This window comes from Asterias rubens, chromosome 1, assembly GCF_902459465.1.
Source record: "Asterias rubens chromosome 1, eAstRub1.3, whole genome shotgun sequence".
Lineage (NCBI taxonomy): Eukaryota > Metazoa > Echinodermata > Asteroidea > Forcipulatida > Asteriidae > Asterias > Asterias rubens.
In genome coordinates, this window is record NC_047062.1 from 608,645 (window position 1) to 631,805 (window position 23,161).

The window sequence follows — 23,161 nt, forward strand, 5'->3', positions numbered from 1 at the left end:
CGTGATAACACATTTTTAAAGCCTTTTTAGACTAAAGACGCATGAATAAAGGCCCTAAACTTCCTGCTGTGACGATTCAAACACAGCTCAACAGAAGTAATCGGGGAAAATTATGTTTTGGAGACGGCACTGCCTAACATTTAGCAACATTTGATGTGATGAAATGGGGGACAGTCACATCTCAAAACTTGTTCAGCTGGTATTTTAAATAACTATTGGATTTATGTGAAAAGTACGACATCGACACAAAATGTAGAATTTCCCATAAAATATGACCAGTCTACATAGTATCCTGCCTAGTAGAAAAGCAAAAAAATGTACAAAGTCACACTTATTGTAAACAGAAGTGACAAGAGTTTGAAATAATAAACGCCAAGAATTGAGGTGCAACTTTGGTACATTACATTTCCCCCAGTGCAAAATTATCAACATGGTACATTAATTTGTCGTCTCCAACTAAATTTTGTTTGTAAATTAAACTTAATTACTAATGTCAATTTACACTAGTTATGTACAGTCTGCCTCTTCTTTTACCCTTCTACATTTTTACAAAAATGATTCCAGGGACAAGCTACAACAAAACAGTTGTTGAGTCCATTTAAAGTTTATAAAAGGAAATAGTTTATTCAACACCACTACACTAAATACTAACAATGAAATATACAGTAACACAAACTAAGACTGCTATAGCTACACCCCTCAAAAAACACAGACAATTCTACCAAGAAAACTAAGAAAGTCAAAATGTCACTTTGCACACATAGTTAAAGCTGTGTCGTGAATTTTAAAGTCCTTATCTCATATCATTTTCAAAACAGGACACAATGTTTGCAGCAATTAAGTTAAATTTTTTTTACTAGAAAAAACTGTTTGTCATTCCAATTATTACCCATGTCTGGGCAAAATGCAATTGAACAGAATCAAATGATCTCCAAAGCTTTACCGATATCCAAAATGACTTACACACTAACTTTGCTTGCATTATCTGATACTGTAGAAGTATTTGCAAAATGAATGTCTAAGTTTAATTTAAAAAGTTGTCAAAGATTGAAAGTGCAAGTTTTTTTAATCAAGCAGAACTATTAGATTTACAGCACGCACCTGATTCTGTGGGTTGTACTAAAAGACTTGTTCAGTAAACTAAGATTTTAAAAAAGGGACAATAAAAATCCAGCATGATTCTGGTCAATAACCAGCTTATAGTTCTCCAAAACGATACAGAGACTGACTACGGATAACAAATAAATTGTTTTTAAATACTGCAGAAAAGTAACATTTAGTTGGCTACCACTGGTTCTACAGAAATAAGACATAGGTTGAAGTGTAAAAAATTATGTACAAAAGTTATCTTACATTACCACAACAAAGACTTCTTAAATCAATGGTTGAGCATCACATCAACTTGGGATACAAAGACTTTGTCAACGTATTGGCAAACCTTAAGAAAAACAAAATTATCAATAGTCTAGGGGTCTAGGGTCATGACAAATTGAGAAATTTAGCTTTTGAATACAACTCCCTTAGGTGATTTACAAGGTTCGTTATTCATTTTAATAAATGCCAAGCTGAAATAGGTACTAAACAAAATAACCTGCTAAATACAAATAATCCAGGAAGCAGTAATGAATATGATCCATTCAAGGTCTTGAACAGGTAACTCAATCCCGCTAAGCAAAATATTTCTGAATGCAATCAGTTTGTATACATGCTTACTGGCATTTTGTGAAACCAATGTTCAATACCAGAGTGAAATGGCCACCAGTTGTTAACATGGACACATATTGCGGTAAAAACGTCAAACAGGAAGAATTTTGTAGACAGGTAAGGACTGCGATCAACGTCTATCTGCTTGCCTGCTCCTTCAGCTGCTTGTAAATCTGTTCCTTAAAAAAGTCTTTGTTGTGCGGACGATACGATGTGGTCTTCCTATCAAATCTGCAATTACAAGAGAAGAAACACAATCAATCTTAAGAAAATGAAAACCCTTGAAACATAAAGACTGAAGATGATAGAAAAGGGAACAGGATGGAAACGGGAGAAGGCTGAAGTGAAAGGTTGATTCAAATAAAATAAGCTGTGCTCTTTCAAATATAAAACAATATAAATTTGATGTTTGTGTTTTCTTTCCTTTTCCAAGGGTGACTGTTTTGTTTAATGATAATGTTTAAAGTAAACAAAATAAAAATGCATTGTGAATACACTTACTTCAACAATGCCAAGTAACTGCAAACATGGCACAATTAAACACCTTTTCATTAAATTATTGCATAAAATCACAACAAATAAACATAAACCAAAGTTGCTTTTGTCTAGAAGCAGCCTCTTTTTTGGGATTTCAAAGAAGTATTAAATTCGAACTCATTAATATCTTAACTTGAGGCCTTGTATTCACCAGGAATAAAAACTATATCAACCATCAAGTACGATACCAAAATAAAAGTGCACCAACCAAAGCAAATAGTGGCGCATTGGATAATTAATAAACAAGTACAAACAAAAACATGCAAAACACATTTTGCACAAAAGTCTCGCATAAAACTAAAGCAAATTTGCCGAGGACAAAGGGAATGTGCAAACATGATGACTGATAACAAAACAAACACAAAAGCTGTTAGATATGGTTGATGGAAAAAACAAATTACAGCAAATAAAACAGACTGTGGCCACTAACAAAATGATTTTGAAATGAAAGCCCACAAAAGCTAAAGACTTGTGATTCATATTCATGCATCAAGTGATATTCGAGATGAAAAATAATGGGCGTAATGTTTTGATTTGCCATGCCACACACAGTGCATTATTGAGCAGTTCCCCTTAAGTTGATTCTAACCCTCACCCGTTTCATGATCATTTGAGGGCCTGCCTCCGCAATAGAACATAGATCTTCTCTTTGACCCAGTCTTTGTTGCAAGGAAGATACGTCATTGTCTTCTTATCCAACCTGCCGGAATGGGAACAGCCAAATAGAGAAGTCACTAAAGTGAACACTTATTCCTCGTGGTTCAATACAAGCCACAGTCACATACATGTACATGTATCAACCACAAAATCAAAGATTTGGGTCTTCATTTTATGAAAGATGTTATGAAAACGATGCTTTCCCACAAAACAGAAACAAATTAAAATAGATAAATTTATATCGATATGCATGGGGGGAAAACGAATGCTAAAAAAATAAAAAATAAATAAAAGGCCCTGTAACATAACGATGCTTCATGCTATGCTTGAATTCAATAAAAAAAACTTGAAGTTTTTGGTTTGTAGAAAACATTAGTTCGTCTGTGAGTAAATTTGGTGTAATAGTCTGTGGAACTTGATGGGTTAATGTGCATAGGATAAATGACTTGAGAGTAACAGCCAGGAGTTAGTAAAATGCATGAAATGGAGTCTGATATGCGGTTATTTTTCAGCAGAATGGCTCTTTATAGTTTTTTTATGTAAGGTGTCAATATTTGGTGCGATGTCAATTTAAAAAAATTGCTCATCTACAATGAAAGTTTTTATAGTAAATACTAAAATTTTGCATATCAAAAAATATGTATATATGTATATAAAAAAAATAAGTAAATGGAAGCTGATTCTGATTGGCTCTGGTAAATATAATTTATGGAAATATTCAGAAATAATATAAATATTCTCAGGCCTGTATGCTTCGTTTTTGAAAGGGCAAGGGCACCAAGGCATTTTCTCTTTAAGAAAGGGCACCCTATGAGGAAATTGTAAATTTCTACTTGAGCATTTCAAGGGCACCAAGGCAATGGCAAGGGGCAATGGAGGCAATCGCCTTCGTTGCCTCCGTGAAGTATCAGGCCTGTACAGGGCTGTATGCTTCGTTTTTGAAAGGGCAAGGGCACCAAGGCATTTTCTTCTTGGTAAAGGGCACCCTATGATGAAATTGCAAATTTGTACTGGAGCATTTCAAGGGCACCAAGGCAATGACCAGGGGACACGGAGGCAATCGCCTTCGTTGCCTCCGTGAAGTATCAGGCCTGCATAATTCTTTTAACAGAAGATAACAGGTCATCATTATGATCATATCAATGACAAATGAGGTTCGCAAAGATAATGTTACAACAATGTTATTATGGATAGCTAATATTATGAATGAGTTTGTGAATAAGTTAATTATGTAACAACTGTTAAGAAAGACTCTAGTGTGTGCATCTGGTTTTACAGAAGGAATTTTTTTAAATGATTGCATGTATTTTGACGGGTCGCTTCAGGAACATTAAAGATTATCCACAACCAAGTTAACAGCCCAACATACCAGCAGTAATAGAAAACAAAAGAATCAATTGATGAATTAAAGCTTTGCTGGGAGAGGGGGGGGGGGGGAGGATGTGAAACAGAGGATGGTGGGAACGAGTGTTCAATCCGTTATGTGAAGAATAACTTGTAAATATATTAATGACAAGTTAACAGAATAATAGAGGACTTTAAGTCTTGAATCAAAGTAAATCTTAGCTACAAGTAGACTGCAGATCCACATGTACATGTACATGTACATGTATCTCAAAATGTTGTCAAGACCATAGCTAGGGGCCTATTGTTTTCTTATTTCCTAATTGCTATACTTGTAGTAGGAGGTTCATACACAGTATTAAAACTGTAAAAGCAGGTGAGAGATGGGTAGGTCTGAGGTCAGAGGTCGGAGGTGGGGCTATACTCACACTAGAGAGGTGTGTATTTCAAGTCATCAATGAATGAATTGGAATAGACAAGACGATCAATGCCACAGGTGAAAGAGGGTGGATGGTGGGAGGTTGGGCCAGGGGGAGGGGGCGGGGTTGGCTATACATACTTACACTAGAAAGCTAAAATCTTTCAGGTCATCAATAAATTGAGACAGATGACCCATGTCACATGTGGTGGAGGGTGTGAGGGTGGGGCCCAGGGGAGAGGGGGACCGTAATTACACCACACAGCTAAGATCTTTCAAGTCATCAATGAATTAGACCATAATATTGAAGGGTGCATGGGTGGGAGGTGGGGCCTGGAAGGTTGTGGGGGGGATATACTTACACAAGACAGCTGAGATCCTTCAAATCATCGATGAATTGAAACAGATGACCAATGTCATAGGTGATTGAGGGACTGTTGGGGTTACATCTCTTCAGATGCTCTTCATAAATCTTGCAAACTCCTGAAACAAAATTTGATAAATTAAGAGTTTGTTTTTAAAACTTTCATTAAAGGATTTAATTGTTGTATGCTTTACCTCAAACAGGACAAAGCAACGATAGTTATTGGTCAAGAAATTTTCATCAAACAGGTTAACCAAAAGGTGAGGCTGATGCCCTAGAGTAGATTGTTTTGCAAAAGTAATGAAGTCAGATTTTTTTTTTGCGATAACCGTAACCCTTCATCCTCCTGACTGTCGCAGGATTGAGGTTACGATTAACGGAACTACTTATTCAGCTTCTCAGTCCTCACCTTCCATGCAATCTTTCACCGAGTCATAGTCAGAGTAGGTTCTTGTTTCTGCTGGGCCTGGCTGGATAAGGAGAATAGTGTGTGCCTGAAGTGATAAACAAAGAAAGATTCAATGAATTAATATAAAAGGTAGAACGGTAAAAAAAAACACCAAAATACAACTTTAAGAAAAAAATTGTTTTTCACAACTCGTCCATACCCCAACTTCTATGTTCACACTTTCATTTCTTCCATGCTCCAACGAGCACTGTGTCATTGTAAGCTAAATCAGTCATATACATGGACCGTGCCAACCATTCTGAGTCAACTCAAAGATTTTTGTACTCGGCAAAGCGATGTATACTTAATTTTATAAGAGCTGAGGCAGCTGAGCTGAGCTGCCTGAACCCGAGGATGAGGTACGGAATAAGCCATGATAAGCCATTTTCTAATACTCCTAGAACTATGATGAGGAACGTTCGGCTAACGTCTCCCGTTAGGCGTTAATGCCTTGTAATGGAGACTATAGCCTAACGAACCTCAGTCATTAATTATAGTTATGAATATGTTGTGATGGATATTTTTCCGCATGGCGCCACCACTTTTTACCTCATATTTACAAAAAGGGATATCTCATTGAGGTAAATTAGATACTATATTATTTCATATCGAATTAAAAAGTGGTGGCGCCATATGGAAACTTTTCCGTACGTTATTTTTTACGAACTTAATACTAATTTTATTATCCGTTAATTCTTACAATGTTGCAATGAAAATCAATCGGTTTCTAAATGAGTTTTTGCCAATGCAGAAAACAAATGAGAAAGCTTTCATTCACGGTCAGTTTCATTCACTATTCAGTTCAGTTTTTAATTGTTGTTTTTGCAAACGAGAATTGAGACAGAGAGCATTAAAATAAATCATCTTAATTACCATCTTGACTTGCCCCAACAGATGAAATCAATTCAGCCTTAGTTCTTTATTAAGAGCCTCTTCCAAACCACAAAAACTGCTTCCAAAATTTTCACTTCGAGGGTTCTAGGTAGCTAGATGAGGCGAAGCATGCGATCGAGCGAGTAGTAGTACTAGATAGAGAGAGTTTGGGACGTGGAAAATGGTTTATTGAACAACGCCACCAACGTTGGGCTTCTTGTAAGTGTATTGATAGTTGACGGCTGTTTCATCATTACTGAAAAAGGAAAAACAAAAACACTAAACTGACTACAAATTTTCCTTTTACAAAAAAAACAGCTTAATCAATTTAAAACCGATTTCATACATAGATTCAAACTGTTTGTTCCCTATTTGATAACAAATTTGAAAGGAGGAACCTGTATCCGTTAATGAAACTTTTCGTAATAGTATTATTAAGATTACTGGATTATAGTCTCGCACCTAGAACTACACCACATATTCCATATTCCAGGTTTCACACTGCTGGGTTATCAGACTATTTTGCAAAAACACTGAAAACTGATTGAGTACACGTTGACAGCGCACGGACCCACACGTACATTGGTAAATGTTGGAGCGCAGTGCCAGTAGTACGTTTTTCTCCCGTCAAATCAGCTTGGTTACTAATTATTTTTCACGAATTTGATTCCAATATTTGAAGATGGAGGATGCGTGGGGAATACTGGCCCTTTCTTTGGCCATGTTAGTTGGGTGTTTTGTTGCAGGAACAATACCACTCACGGTCCCCCTTTCAGAGGCAAGTAACATTTATAACATATCTTTTTGTATTGCTCTTGCTCAAAGTCAAGTTGCTCAATTTTGATAAAATATAATACAACTGTATTTGGACTTTTTTGTTTGATGAAGGCCTTTTTAAAAAATCTGTATTTATATTACTCTTTGGGGAACCTGTCCGTATCCTGCCACCACTTTTTCACTCATTTCTACAAAAAGAAATATGTTGTTTGATTTTTTCGAGTAAATTTATATTTTTATAGATTAGTTAGGCTACTTATTTTAATATATATTTTGATACAAGGCCCTAACTATTTTATTTCTGTCTTTTGACATGGATTTTAAATTGTTTTATTATGTCCTTTTCCCGTCGTAACTTCTTGCCCTGTGTTATATAACGCCCAAATTTCCTCCCCCCACGCAGGTTTTTGTGTGTAACATTGTTGTGTTTTCACTAAAAATCTGGGTTTTTTTTCAGTGCACATTTCCTTTTTTGTACAAATGCTGTTTTCCTTCCCCAGCCCAGCCCAGTTTATTTCTGACTTAATTAGCTTGCATTTCTATTGTTTTTCTCTACAGGATTGTTTCTGTTTGGTTTCCTTTTTTGACCATGTTTAACCAAAGTAGTTTTGATATTGAATCCTCCTCTCGAAGGCCGAGCTGAGGGTTGCATTATCGCCAAATAACCAAAGTTGAGTTCGCTTGTTTCAGGAACTTACAAAACTTTAAGAGAAAGCACTTTTTGGTATCATCTAGACACGTTCCGGGGACTGCGAGGGTCAAAGACCCGAGCTACAAATAACTTTATTCAAAAAAGCTGCCGGGTTGATCGATTGGGAGTGACAACCATTTCGCCCATAAGTCAACCCTTTTACAAATCAAACACACACAAAAAGGATCCAGGCTATAATGTAGCTCCTCCTCCTGCATCCACAAAGTGTATCTCGTGTACCTATAGAGGACCAGGTTTAAAATTTTGAGTCAAAAAATTGCAAAAGTTTGTTTTATTGTAGATTCTTGTTAAGTGGGTAGTTATTGATGACATATCCAAAATGGGACAAGAGTTTCAACCCAGAAATGACCGAATTTGCATATTTAAATTAGGTCGTAATTATCAAACTTTAAGGTCAATTATCTCTAAAACTATCAATTTTTAGGAAAAATGTAGTTTTAGAGGTGAATAGAAACATGACCTTGGGAATCTAAAAAACATTTGTATACTCAAATGACCCTTTCCCAAACAACTAGGTCAAAGGTCAAGGGGTCAAACATACGTAAAGTTGGTTTTCTCCACTCAAATTCATCATTACATGGCTTCCCATTACATTGAAATTAATAATAAATGAATTATTTGGGATGAATGATTCCACCCTGTCCCAAATGACCTCTATTGATAACATTCAATAAAATCAAAGAAATTAACAATCAAATTCATCCGACGGAATCGTGGTGCAAATGCCTTCTTCTAGTCATTTCCCAAGCGAATAGGTGCAAATTGAACCCATTTATTTTACACAAACATCATGGTATCAATAATCCTCTGGGGCTGGATGGTTGTACATTTTCTCTGGTAGCAAGCAAAGTTTCACACTGCCCCCCCCCCCCCTCCCGATCATTAGGTTGCATTTCTACATTGCTGTTCCAAACTTGGGCCTTCAAGTATACCCTGTATGCGTGTTACTTTGAAGCATCATCTGTTGAGTGTGGTCATTGGATTGAGACACTCTTGTGACTCTTTGCCGCCATGTTGAGTGACAAATCAAGGTTTATTCTGACATTGGCTGAAAGATTGACTGCAAAAAGGTTTGCACATTATTTTGGTTTCACGTTGCTGATGTGTTGATAATCTGTCGGTATGTTTGTCCCTGTGTCCATGGCAAACGTTGAAGACCAGACATTTTGACACACTATTTGATGCGATGCCTGATGACGTCTTAGAGACAGTGATTCTTTTCAAATGGATTATGGCTTTCTAGGTACTCAAGAATGATTGCTGTCTTTGCCATATTTGATTTAGCTTGTTGCGTTGTTGTAGCTACTCAGCTTCTCCTGCCCTCCCCTTTTGTTGCCCCCAGTTGATGCCACCCCAGTTGCTGCCTCCCCTGTTGCGCTGCCTCCCCGGTTGTTGCGTCCCTAGTTGTCAACTCCACTTTTGTTGCCTACCGTTTTGCTGCCTTCCATTTGCTGCCACCCCCATTGCTTCCATCGTTGTTGCCTCCCCAGTTGTTGCTTCTTAAGTTGTTGCCTCCTCGGTTGTTGCATCCGATGTTGTTGCCTCCCCAGTTGTTGCCTCCCTTGTTGTTGCCTCCACAGTTGTTGCCTCCACAGTTGTTGCCGCCCTAGTTGTTGCCTCCACTTTTGTTGCCTCCCCTTTTGCTGCATCCCAGTTGTTGCCTACCCAGTTGCCTCTTCCCTTGTTGCCTCCCGGATCCCCTGTTGTTGCCTCCCCAGTTGTTGCTTCCCCTGCTGTTGCATTTCTGGGTTGAAACTCTTGTCCCATTTTGGATATGTCATCAATAACCACCCAATAAACAAGAATCAACAATAAAACAAACTTTTGCAATTTGTTTGACTCAACATGAATTTTTTTTTCTAAATCTGGTCCTCTACTAGGGGGGTGTCATAATTATAATTTCTAGCAATATTCATATTTTTGATTTGTTTACATGTAACCTACCAACAACCAAGGAAGACTTCTTCTTTTTCTTTGGTTTTTGTGCCAAAGGACATTTAAAATACTACAACTATTTATGTTCAAGGCAGTTAAATTATCTTTTTCAGTAAAATTACAAATTGCATATATTCATTTTATACAAATTACATTTGCTTTAAATATTGAACTGTTTGAAACATTTAATTTGTTTGAAGGGAATTTGATTAAACCCAGGCTCTTTCTGTACTATTTGTTCTAACAGAGCAAGTTAAGATTTGTGACAGTTCTTGGAGCTGGTCTTCTTGTTGGAACTGCACTGGCTGTTATTATTCCAGAGGGTGTCCATGCTTTATTTGAAGGAACAGAAGGTAAACCTTGGAATACCAAGTAGCATAGACTTAAAGTACACTTTAGATGGACAGTAAGAATGCTGAGTTGTGTCAATATCTGAATTAGTTGACTGGGAGGGATGGTTTGAGCCAAAAAGGTACGAGACACACACACACACAGTCATTTTAAGAGACAATTAACAATTAATTGTGGTTGTCCAGTGTATTGTCACTGTCAGTTCGATAAAGTCTTTAATATTAACTAATTAGTTTTATCTTTAGAAGTCCAAATGTCCCCGACAAGTTTTGTTAAGAAAGACAAATAGTTTTGTAGAGGTGTTTTTTAACCAGTGGAATTTGTGAGCATTACGTTCCTATTATTATTATTATTATTTTATTTGCCATAACAGTACAAAACAAAATACATTGACAATATACCCCGAGATGGGCAAGGGACGACAAAAGCAAATACATACTATGATCTGTAGATCTGTTGCCCCACACCTGGGAGGGTACACAATAAAATTAATATAGATTTAACGTACACAAAGCAATAATAAAAGCAGATAATTATACAACCAATAGTAAATAATAAATATCTAATAAGAAAATATTAATTAAAAATCTAATAAGAATAAAAAATTAATTAAAAATAAATAAGTATAAGTAACAGATAAGGTAAGGATAAAAAATAAAAGGAAATAAATAATAAAAAGTAAACTTGTAGATCAATTAAAACAGCTTAAAATATTGCACAAGTGATTGGGCTAAAGCTACTATTCAGTAGATTCATGAGATTGGCAGACAAAAAATGTAAGTGATTTGAGAAAGCTATGATCTACATGTACTCTAATATTCAACCCTTATCAAATCTATAATACATAGCTGAATAGCTATTTTAATACCATTGTTTGGTATTTAATATTAGAAAACACTTTTGTTTCTAATTTGATATTGCATTGATTTTGTTCACCCTCAGACTCCCATGTTCACCGAGGTGTGAATCTCCCAGCAGTAGCTCCAGATGGTCAAGCACTTGTTGCACAACCAGCAGAAGGAAACCCCCCAGAAGCAAATGGTGACGCCCATCATCATAGTCATGGCAAGAGCAATGAGGAAGAGCTCCATTATGTAATAGGGGTGTCCTTAGTACTGGGGTTTGTTTTTATGCTGCTTGTGGATCAGATTGGAGGCTCCCATGCTCATTCACATTCACAGATGTCAGGTGAGTTTGCTCAGAAATAAACCATTAGAAATATGTTGCAAAGAATCAGTTTTTACAGTTGCCAAGTAAATTGACAATTTCTTCTGTATACAGTCTATAAACCCTTGCATATGACGGCAAAAGTCCAAAACAGCGCCCTCGTTGACTTCTGGTAAAACCTATGATTGGCTGAGAGTTGCGTGCAGCGCTTACACATTGTGCATGGGTGCCATTATCTTACCTCACCGATGGCGATCAATGCAAGGGGTTCAATTATATTATCAATGTTCTGGTGTTTATTTTTTGTTGTTGTGTTGAGTGCATACAAGTAACATACACTATTATGTATGCATTTACTCTTTAGGAGAAGGTGAAAATCAAGGGAGAACGAGTCGAGTTGGTTTCACAGCAACGTTAGGATTGGTTGTACATGCAGCAGGTATCGTAGTATTATCTTTTTGGTTATAAAACTCTGTAAAATGCCTCGGAACCCCTTGGCATGAAGAGACCTGTGAAGAAAATTTAATAAATAAATGTAGATTTTCACTGTTCATGATACTAATCTTTTTTGGGACATGCCATATATTTTGTGGGTGAATTTATTGAAACGTTTGAGCCAATTTCTGTTAAAAATAACACATTTCTTACCATTTTTACTTTCAAACTTTCTATCAAAAGAAACTTGTGAATCAGAATTCATCACATTCTGCTAAGCGAAACGTAACTGTGCTAGGCTAATTTCAAGTTCTATGCAGCTCTGTGAAATTAACACCTGTGTAAAGTTGTGGGTTTTAATGTTTTGTTGTTGTTTATTTCTTGCCAGCGGATGGAATTGCTATGGGAGCTGCAGCAATGGGTCGTACAGATGTTCAAATGATTGTATTTGTTGCCGTTATGCTGTTGTTTATTTCTTGCCAGCGGATGGAATTGCTATGGGAGCTGCAGCAATGGGTCGTACAGATGTTCAAATGATTGTATTTGTTGCCATTATGCTGTTGTTTATTTCTTGCCAGCGGATGGAATTGCTATGGGAGCTGCAGCAATGGGTCGTACAGATGTTCAAATGATTGTATTTATTGCCATTATGCTGTTGTTTATTTCTTGCCAGCGGATGGAATTGCTATGGGAACTGCAGCAATGGGTTGTACAGATGTTTAAATGATTGTATTTATTGCCATTATGCTGTTGTTTATTTCTTGCCAGCGGATGGAATTGCTATGGGAGCTGCAGCAATGGGTCGTACAGATGTTCAAATGATTGTATTTATTGCCATTATGCTGTTGTTTATTTCTTGCCAGCGGATGGAATTGCTATGGGAGCTGCAGCAATGGGTCGTACAGATGTTCAAATGATTGTATTTGTTGCCATTATGCTTCACAAGGTAAGTTGCTCAATATGAGTTATAAAGAGCTTCATCATGTCAAAGTTTGGGTTGAGTAACTAGAGCTCCCATCTTTTTTTTTATTGTTTCCTTTTATAATCTAATATTTGATCCTCCAGCTCCATTCAGTATAATCCACTTTGGATATAAAAGGAAAGAAAAGGTAAACGTTTTAGATGTCAAATTGGAAATACATTTTAAAGGTGTGTTTAAGTTTACTGAATACGACTACACTCGGCCCCAAGTTCTTCAAAATCAATCAGGGGATTTTGATGATTTTGATAGATTGAGGCTTATTGAAATTCAACTAGTGGAAGATACCAGTGAAAACTGCTGTTATAAATTTGATATGCACTGTTAATTAAAAGATTTGAACTGGAAGTGGTCTTGCATTAAAACATCTTAATTCTATAACGCAGAAGTAGTGGGGTCAATTTCCATTCGAGTAGCCTGAGGACTTTTCCTCAAACATAGAAATGGCACTGAGTATACATTGCTAATCACACATTGGTGTAAGGGTACAAAATAACAACTGTGATATTTTTATTTTAGTAGTACCCAAAGTTCCTTCGATAAACAAGATTATACAGTTCTGTCCTGAGCATATTAAGAGTTATAGTTACTGTTCAGTCATTGTATACTTGCCATACTGTGGACTAGTTATAGTTACTGTTCAGTCATGGACTCATTTGCGCTTGGTTTGTGGTTATTCCAAACTTGTTGAGTTATTCTTATAAAGCATTTTATATAAGTCCATTCATATCAGCTTTAAAATGTTGGTCTGCATCCTAGACTGTGAGATATTAACATACTAGTACCTAGGCTTCATTGATGCAAAGTTGTGTTTTTTTTCATCTGTTTAATTCAGGCACCAGCAGCATTTGGTCTGGTAACCTTCTTAATGCATGAGAACTACCAAAGAAATAGGATACGCAAACATCTTATGATCTTCTCTATGGCGGCACCAGTTGCTGCTCTCGTAACGTATTTTGGTTTGAGTCATGTGAGTACCAATTGACATTATCACATAACAGTGGCACACTCAGGAAATACATCTATTACAAAATAAAACACTCACTTCGGTAATGTTGCTTTCTCTTGATGTGCCAGTGTCAGTGAATTTGATGTTTATTTTTATAATAAATGACCCTTTCTTTTTGATAATTTCTATAAAAGACTATAATTTTTCTATGGGTGCACCACAAAAAAGGCCCATCAGGGCTCCAATTTGATTTAACACTGGACTGCAAGCCTGAGGCCAGAAGTTTTAGCAGCGGGTATGTAAATCTTGACCAAAAAAGTGATGACTTTCAGTCTGATAAATATGATTCATTGTAGTAAGGTTTGCGGTCACAGCATGTAAAGATAATCTCTAAATAAATTGAGGTGGTTTCTGAATAGAACCGTTGGTTTCAACTCGGTATGCTCTGATCGTCTTCTGGGTTCTTTTCAGAACCATCCCAACTCATTTAGAGATAGTCATTACATGGTGTTACTGCAAACCTTACTATATCGTACTTCCACCATGCAAAGTTTCAAATCCTAAATATGATTCTGTTGATTGTTGAAGAATAATTGCCCATGATACAATCAAAATAACTAATCTGTTAGACCTTCTTCAAATTCCAATAGTTCAATTGTTAAGCTAAGTAGGTATTTCAGTTCTGGTCCAGTACACAATATTCTGGTCCAGTTAGTATTTTGATACAAGCCTCTTCGATCTAGTGAGTTTTTCCCTTAAACTCAAGCCTATTTTGATCAAACTTGTGATCAATTGAATCATATTTGAAATATAAGTTTTGACAATTTAACAGGAGTTTTCAGAGGTTTGGGGAGTTTTAGTGACGCTTCGTTTGTGTGGGTAACTTATAGGTTTAGCTAGCTGTTTATCTTTTATGAAAACTAAAATAATGAAAATGATTTTTAGTGATATTTTGCATCTTTATTATTTTATTTCAGACCAGCAAAGAAGCCCTGTCTACATTTAATGCGACGGGTATTTCCATGTTATTCTCTGCTGGGACCTTCCTTTATGTAGCTACAGTTCATGTTCTTCCAGAAATAGCAGGAACTCGCCGAACGTCATCTACAGATCTAGAGGGAAACACAGAAGTCACATCAGGATTTAGCCGTTTGGAGCTTCTTGGTGTGGTTAGTGGATGTTTAGCTCCGTTAATTTTGTCACTTGGACATCATCACTAAGTTTTTTTATATTCATAAGAGAATAGACTGAATCATTAAGCTCTGCTTTCATACATGCATCTCTACACACATTGCTTTGGTAAGACAGTACATCACACATTCATACACATCCAATGTATGCACAACATTTTGGCTACTTCTGCATCCAAAGCTGGCATACCATTGTATGTGATTTCATGAAAAAAAATCACCCACTTCTTTATTCCAAGGTATTTTTTTATGACACGAACTGATACCACTGAGAGGACCTTGACACTTTGCAAAACGTGTGAAAAGCAAAGTCCAAAAACTATTGTTTTCATACATAAATCCGTATAGAAAAACTTTGAAAATTTATACTTTGCATGGTGGAAATACGATAAGGTAAGGTTTGCGGTAACACCATGTAAATGAGTTGGGGTGGTTCTGAAAAGAACCATTGGTTTCACTCAACGTTACGATCAGTATGCTCTGATGATCAAGGAACTTTTCCTGTCACACTCCAAATGCACAATGCGCTACCTGAATGTAGTCTATTTGAAATTTGTCATAGTCTTAGCATGTGTCTGATTTGTCCATGCATTAATAGTGCAGAGCTTAATGGGTCGGTCTGTTCATTTTTTATGTTTTTTCATTTTTTACATTTTGCATTTTGTTTTTCTTGTTCAATACAAACATTGAATATTTGAACTTCCACAACGAAGACAAAGATACTTAATTTAAAGCCATTATCACTTTCGGTACAGAAAAAAAAAAAAGGGTTCACAGATTTACAAATAATTTACAGGGTTTGCAGAAGGTAATGGTGAAAGACTTCTCTTGAAATATTATTCCATGAAATGCATTACTTTTTGAGAAAACATTTAACAATATCAATTCTCGATAGCGAAAATTACAGATTTATAATAAACACATGTCATGTCTTGGCGAAACGTGCGGAAACATGAGTTGGTTCTCCCGACTCCATTGACCGGTTGAGCCTAAATTTTCACAGGTTTGTTATTTTATATATAAGTTGTGATACACGAAGTGTGGGACTTGGACAATACTGTTTACCAAAAGTGTATAATGGCTTTAACACACTTTACAGAATAGTTGTAAATAAAACGTTGCATCAGTATTGAGTGCACAATGTACAGCTGTACTCACTATGCAATTTATTTGGGGACTTAATTACTACATATTTTATGGTCATGCTTCTGCTTGGTAAAAGGAAGGTACACGTTTGGTAATTACTCAAAACAAATATTAACTTTAAAACTGACTTGGTAACAAGCATTGGAGAGCTGTTGATAGTATAAAACATTGTGGGAAACGACTCCCTCTCAAGTAGCATAGTTTTTGAGAAAGAGGTAATTTCTCACTAAAATATTAAAAGACTTCTAGCTAGAAGTCTTTTATTCCTATCTGAAAGCACACTAATTCGTCCAACAAGGGTGTTTTTTCTTTCATCATTTTATCGCAACTTCGATGAGCAAAGTTCAAAGCCCAAATTTTCACAGGATTGTTATTTTATGCTAATGATGGGATACACCAAGTGAGAACACTTGTCTTTGACAATTACCAAACGTGTGCAGTACCTTTAACTTAAGTTAGAACTTAAGTTTTAACTTAAAAACGTTTTCTTCAAAATTCTTCATACTGCTTCCTGATATTGGGGAGGAATATTTTCAAGTTTGTGAACCAAACATATTTTGTAAAAGACTTGAATATTAATTGTTATTCTTTTTAAATTTGGAAACAAAGGAAAATTTACTTGAACTTGGGACATGAACGAGCTGGTTCTCATTATTAAGAAGGGGATTTATGTATAAAAAAATGTTGGGCTCTCCTTCATATATATTTGGTCCCAAGTCTTCTCAGAATTTCTGTCGGTCATAAGAAATGCCTATAAAAGATGAAATGAGTGATCGGTTGGAAAATTGCAGATGTTTGTATGCCATCTTTAGAGCTGGAAGTAAAATTTTGCACCGACGTAGTACCTTACTAACAGAATAATCCACTGAAAACAGGTACTTCATTTAGGATGGAATGTTATTTCAAATTGTACTAAACACTGCAAAGATCTTCAACATCTTTACCCAAATCTGTCCACAGACAGCTTTACAAAACATACCAGTACAGAACTGGTAAATATTTCTGTCTGAAATTACATAAATATTGTGAAAATATGTTTTATTTCAATCGAGGAATAGAAGTAAGCGTGATATCCCGGACAAAACATTTACTTTTTTAGGTTCTCACAAAAACCTGGCTATCAATTTCTTGAATTGTTCACATTCGTGTATAATGGAATGAATCCTCGCATCAAATGAGATCCATTTTGTATGCCACATAATCTAAAGCTTCTAGAAATGTCAAAAAATTGGGAATACAATTTCTGTTTCCCACAAATTGTTGATGGTCAATTTCACTTTACATTACCAATCATTCACATTCTTAGTTAATATGTATGGAGTCAACAACTGTGCTGTACTGTTGAGGATTCCAGTTATTTCTTGCCTTCAGATTTACTTGAAAATTATTGTTTTTTGACTGGGCAAAATCCTTTTGGTGTCTTTAAAAGAACAATTCATTTTGCCTCACCCACTGTAACCAATACCTACTATGGCAACCATGCTGGAAACTTGCAAACACACAATAAAGCAAACTAGATCAGCTTTGTCTTATGTCATTGCATTTTTAGATTATTTTTGGGGTCACTGTGCTGACTGTGATTTCCAATTTCTGAAAGCTGTAAGGTACAAACAAAATTGCTTAGCAAAGAAAAAACTTGCTAAGCTAAAGTGGTTAACAATCAAAGAACTGTTTAGTGTGTATTGTTTTTGACTGATTCCTGACAAATCTTTAAGTTCTAAAATGTTATTTTGAGGGAATGACATGATTGACTAAAATGTTATTTGTTCGAAGGAGTAAAAAACAGTAGGTTCTATTTTGAAGGAAATAAAATGTTTTCAAGGAACATGATAAAATGTTGATGTAACAAGGTTTTCATCCTTTGTTTGACCTGTCCCTTGAGGGACTTTGTAAAGCAATGGATAGGAATATTTCTACATTATTCGGAATCCTTCAGGATTTATAATTGAGTTTGTAATTGAGTTGGTACATCTGGCCCCCAAGCAAAGCGTGTATGGTTGATTTGGCATTGCATTATGGAATCTGTCAAACACATGCACAACTAGGTGGTGGAAATTTGAGGATGGGTTGGGGGGTTGGCTTTTTTGAAAAGTATTTCAAAGGTTTTGTCAATCCTGAATGTACAGGAAAATAGTGTTCAAATGCCTGATTTGTTTTATGAGTACAGTACAAAACCTTCTATGAGCCATTCTGAGATATGGTGAACGTTAGAGATGCACTGTTTGGTTTATGGACAAGTCTGCCTGTGTACCCCTGAACCAAATGGTGTACTCCAATGGCATTCACCATATCTCATAAAGCTAAATGGAAAATATTATTTTGTGTCAATTTATATTGCTTTTATTTTAGGTGGGTTTATTTTTGTAAATAAATTTGAAAAGTTGACGGTAATTTGATAAATAATCATGTACTTTCAGTTGAGACTATATAATAAAACAGAAGTGGATAGTGGAATTCTTAACCATAGCCTACAGTTTAATGTGTGTTTCCTTAAGGTTTTTTCCTCAACAACATTTATAGAGTAAACTTTGAATTCGAGAGAGAGATAAATGAAATGCACTTTAAAAACATACATATTTACTCGGTGCGAAACTTGAGCCTCATGATAAAGGTGTTCAAAAACATGGAAGGACATTTTATGCTGTGTCCCCCGCCCCTTTAGGATAGAGTAATAAAGGTGGTCAAAGACAAGGGGGACCTGATATTGTGTCACCCACCTTTCAAAAAGGGGGGCGGGGGGATGGGGGACACGTCCCTTCCACTCTTTAAGGCAGGGGGGGGGGGGGGTGGTGCAAATATGTCATTGATGGAGCATTCAGGTGAGAAGCCTTTACAGCATGGGGTCTGGGCCCACTTAAGAGCCTGGCAACATTTTGCATTTTAGATGCTCTGTGGTGCAATCTTAGGCCAATTTTGTGAGGGGACATTTGATATAGTGTCCCCCACCCTTCAGAAAGTGGTGTCACTCGTGTCCCCAAGGATTAAAGCCCATGGTTGGACACGAGGTTTGTCTTACACAGTGCAATACTTGGGCTTCATGATAAAGGTCTTCAAAAAGATGGCGGGGGGGAGGGGGGGGGGGACATTGATATCGTGTCCCCCATCCTCCAAAAGTTGGGGGGGGGGTGACTTGTGCCCCTGTCCCCCTCTTGAGTTTTCAAGGGATAGAAACATTTTCTGGGAGAAAATAAATACCCGACACTGTGTAGTTTTTAATTTGTCAGTCTGTCAGTCTTATAAATTTAGTAGATTAGAAAATGAAAAACTATCCCTAAACTGTCCCTAAGAGCTCCCTATCCTATCCAGCCAACCCCTGCCCCGCCCCTAACAATACTAAAACTATGATCTTGTTATGTGCCGCCCTCATGTGGTTGACTTTTGTAGCGGTCACTGGATTGTACACACCAGATATGGCGTATGTTCACAGCTGACTATTTGTTCCCATTGCCTGGCTGCACACACATGACAACAGTGGTGCACACGTACACGTCGACAGTACACACATGGACCGTGGTCTGAAATGAGACGAATGTAAACTCAATCCGTCCGTGTGGTGTGTTGGCATACTTTGACTTTACAACTTTAGTATATTTTGGTATTGGCGGAAGTCTGTGAGCCTTATTTTCAGCTATTCTCAGCCACCATGTTGCGGCGAAATACTCGGGTGATTATCTTGATGACTGTAGCTTGGATTGTGGGGATGTTTCTGTACCTTCACAACTCTCAAGACGATGAGGAAACGGTGAGTATTTTAACGATAACGGCAGGCAGCTGAGCGCTGGCTTGCTGGCTGGCCGGGCGGTCAGCAAACAGTCCGATTAGACCGCGGTGGTGGTTGCTTTTTGGTACAAAAGTAAACTGGGAATAAATGTAGTCGTTACCCCCTAACCCTATGTATTGTTTCATGTACTGTAGTGTAAAGCGCGCAGTAACACACAGTGTTATATTAAACACTAATTCATAAATACCTCAGTCAGTTTCGCTATTCCTATATTCATATTGGTGGAGAGCGCGTCACGTGGGTGTGTATAAACCTATGTTTATGACCAGTAAAAAGTGTTGAAATATGGGCTTGACACGCGAGCTTGCACCTGTACATAAGACAGTTTCTTCATTCCTATTGCATTGGTCGAGAGCAACGGCCGGGACAGTTGTGCCACATCACGCGATACGCGCGATGCGCACATCATTCCCTTATAAGGAGTTGTTTACCCGAGCGAGGGTGACGGAGGGCCTTACCATTTCATAGCTGGAGGGGTGTTGTGTCGAAATAAATCATTGAACAATTATAATTTTTGCATTTATTTAACTTTTTGACCAAAAGTGTAGATGTTTTGTGACCGAAAAGGTATTTATGAATGGGAATCAGTTTTCAACTAGTGGTTTAAACCCGCCGAGGCCTGGTTCTTGATAATTTACCGTGACTTTGTCTCGGTAAAATTATCAAGAATCAGGCCTCATTGGGATTAAACCACTCGTTGAAAACCTCTTCACCACACATTGATTCCCTTATTAATGTTTAACTTGTTGTTTGAATTTGATTTGTTTAATAAAAATAATATTATAAATAATACAATAGATTATTTAATTTATAAATTTACATAGGCTGACTCTAACTAGTTCTTTATCTTATTTAAAAATAAATAAATAAATAAATAAAAATATTTGTAAAATTGGCGTTAGTGAAGCTCGGTTCATACTTCCTGTTAATGCTAAGCGACTTTTGACGTCACAGCCCTGTTTTCCTGTTAATGCTAAGCGACTTTTGACGTCACAGCCCTGTTTTCGCTGTAAACTTTACGATTTGATTCGCAGGAAGTTAGTATGTCTGGCTTTGATAGATTACTTTACATTAATTAGAGAAGAATAAAATGTTACAAACCTGCCGCAAGCCTTGTTACAATAACTGAGTGGAGTGGTCTGCGACGACTGGTGGGATGGGGGAGGAAGGTTCTTCAAATATTGCAATTAGAGCAGTAACTAGGGCAGTTTACATTAAAACTAAAGGCTCACAGGGGAGTCTTATTATACAGTTTCTAGGAGAAGTAGGGCAGTTATATCTTGTACTCTGTCTTGACTCTTGTGCATTTTAAATAATACCTTTTTTTTGAGCACCCAAATGTTCTTTGAGCTGGCTGGGATGGCTTTTTGGTATCAAGCAAGATTATGACCAGGATGTTAGAAACAATAACTGATCTATAGTGTGACTTCAGTCCTACTGATATTCATATAAGCCATTTCTAGACGATAGCATTGTCTTGCTATTTATAATCTAATCTGTACAGTGCATCTCTGAGAATGTTGGGCAGGGTTATTTTTAAAACATTGATGATTGTGCGTTTTATGAAAACATTGTTTACCTGTCGTTGATCACATTGACATAAGACTTGTTGCATTGAGAGCCATGCTTTGTTTCCCTAGGATTCTTACCTTGATGCCATAGGCCTACTCACTAACTATTGACACATTAGTAACTGACTAGTCAACACTGCTTTGTTTCCCCAGGCATGAATTCTTACCTTGATGCCATAGGCCTACTCACTAACTATTGACACATTAGTAACTGACTAGTCAACACTGCTTTGTTTCCCCAGGCATGAATTCTTACCTTGATGCCATAGGCCTACTCACTAACTATTGACACATTAGTAACTGACTAGTCAACACTGCTTTGTTTCCCCAGGCATGAATTCTTACCTTGATGCCATAGGCCTGCTCACTAACTATTGACACATTAGTAACTGACTAGTCAACACTGCTTTGTTTCCCCAGGCATGAATTCTTACCTTGATGCCATAGGCCTACTCACTAACTATTGACACATTAGTAACTGACTAGTCAACACTGCTTGGTACTCTACAGTTAATGAAACTACTTTGTATGTGAGTCACTTAAAAGTCCCTGCCTGTAAGAATGTACCAAATTAGGGGGGGGGGGGTGTGATTCATGGGTTCGCAGATCTTCTTCCAAAAAATTTGAGTGATACACCATCATACCAAACGAATAAATCAAAAATTTTAGTTTGCTGACGCTTTCGGTTTTGGAGTTACCAGTTATCAAAGTTTGGGCCAAAAATCCCTCAAGAAACGAATAGTACATTCCCTGTAAACACAAAAACGTGCGCCAAGGTCATCCCAAAAAAAGTAAAACATTTTTTGAAACCTCCAGTTGGGCTTATAACAAAAGTAAAAAAAAAAAATTGGGATCTCGTTGGCGCGTCATGTTACGCGCACCTGAACCTTTGACGAACAGTGCCTTCGTGCCATTTTCAACGCCTCATAACTCAACGCGCCTATAGGATCCCATGAATTGAACAAGTTCAAATGAAAGAGCTTGCATCCCTAAAACAAATTTAAGTGCAAAGTGAGTGGGATCTCGTTGGCGCAGAGAGATAATAGAGGTCAAAGTTCAAATTTTACCAATATATTGCGTTTTCGCACCTCCGTAACTTCGCGCGCCAACAACAAAAAATTGTTTTTATGGCAACTGGGTATTGGAACAGTTTTCATCTAATGACAAATGAAAAAAGAATCTTGGGATCTCTGCAACTTGCATGTCAAAAGATTTTTTGAAAATTTTCTTAAGTATTGTTATTCCACACATTTTGGCCTAAATTGGCACAACATTCACTTTTTTCATCACTGTAAGTATCTGTGCCAACAAGATCCCATCAATGTTTTCTTGTATTTGGTTAAGTTGAGTGTTCCTAAACAGATTTCAATTGAAAAATAATTGGGATCATGTTGGCCCACCAATATAACAACGGTCAAAGGTCATATGAAACTACACTACTGCCTATTTCGGGCGATTTTGCGTCGTCTAGAAATCCACGCGCCAATATGATCCCATTAAGTTGTCTGCGTTTTATGATTATATAGATTCTCAGCAACACATAAAAAGCAAAAACCACATGGGATTTGAGTGGCGCTAACAAATATTACAGATCAAAAGTTCACAATACATGCCTATACTTATGCATTGCTGTGGCAACCGAAAGTGAGAAATATCCCCCAATTTCAAAATGTTGGCAAACCATGAAGGGGATAGGTCTCCAAAACGAATTTTGGTCAAGAGATAGACTGGACTTGTTTTAACAAATGGTGTTAGTTTAATGTTGGTTGGTAACTGTTGCCAAGGTCAAAGGTTACAAAGAATATGGATGTTTTTTATATTTT

The 23,161-nt window shown here is 36.9% G+C and overlaps 3 protein-coding genes across 4 annotated transcripts in view; 2 read left to right on the forward strand and 1 right to left on the reverse strand.

The window, feature by feature from the left end:
- Window positions 1–597: 597 nt before the first annotated feature.
- LOC117300074 (enhancer of rudimentary homolog) lies at window positions 598–6,511 on the reverse strand. 2 transcript variants are annotated; one of them, XM_033783766.1, is made up of 5 exons: window positions 6,346–6,511; window positions 5,434–5,518; window positions 5,023–5,143; window positions 2,837–2,941; window positions 598–1,935 (listed from the first exon to the last, which is right to left on the reverse strand). In XM_033783766.1, the coding sequence occupies exons 1-4, from the start codon at window positions 6,346–6,348 to the stop codon at window positions 2,848–2,850; spliced, it is 303 nt and encodes a 100-aa protein (XP_033639657.1). In that variant the 5' UTR covers window positions 6,349–6,511; the 3' UTR covers window positions 598–1,935; window positions 2,837–2,847. The 2 variants fall into 2 exon arrangements, with proteins under 2 accessions (XP_033639657.1, XP_033639648.1); XM_033783757.1 differs by lacking the exon at window positions 2,837–2,941.
- A 400-nt stretch (window positions 6,512–6,911) lies between these two features.
- LOC117300561 (zinc transporter ZIP9-like) lies at window positions 6,912–15,635 on the forward strand. The gene is made up of 7 exons (XM_033784224.1): window positions 6,912–7,123; window positions 10,017–10,122; window positions 11,063–11,308; window positions 11,652–11,726; window positions 12,586–12,668; window positions 13,537–13,671; window positions 14,628–15,635. The coding sequence occupies exons 1-7, from the start codon at window positions 7,028–7,030 to the stop codon at window positions 14,868–14,870; spliced, it is 984 nt and encodes a 327-aa protein (XP_033640115.1). The 5' UTR covers window positions 6,912–7,027; the 3' UTR covers window positions 14,871–15,635.
- Window positions 15,636–19,447: 3,812 nt separating this feature from the next.
- Window positions 19,448–23,161, forward strand: part of LOC117300188 (polypeptide N-acetylgalactosaminyltransferase 2-like) — an 84,980-nt gene continuing 81,266 nt past the window's right edge. The window contains exon 1 of the mRNA XM_033783916.1: window positions 19,448–19,728. Within this exon, the coding sequence (XP_033639807.1) occupies window positions 19,630–19,728 (99 nt within the window). The 5' untranslated portion in view covers window positions 19,448–19,629. The remainder of the gene's footprint in view (window positions 19,729–23,161) is intronic.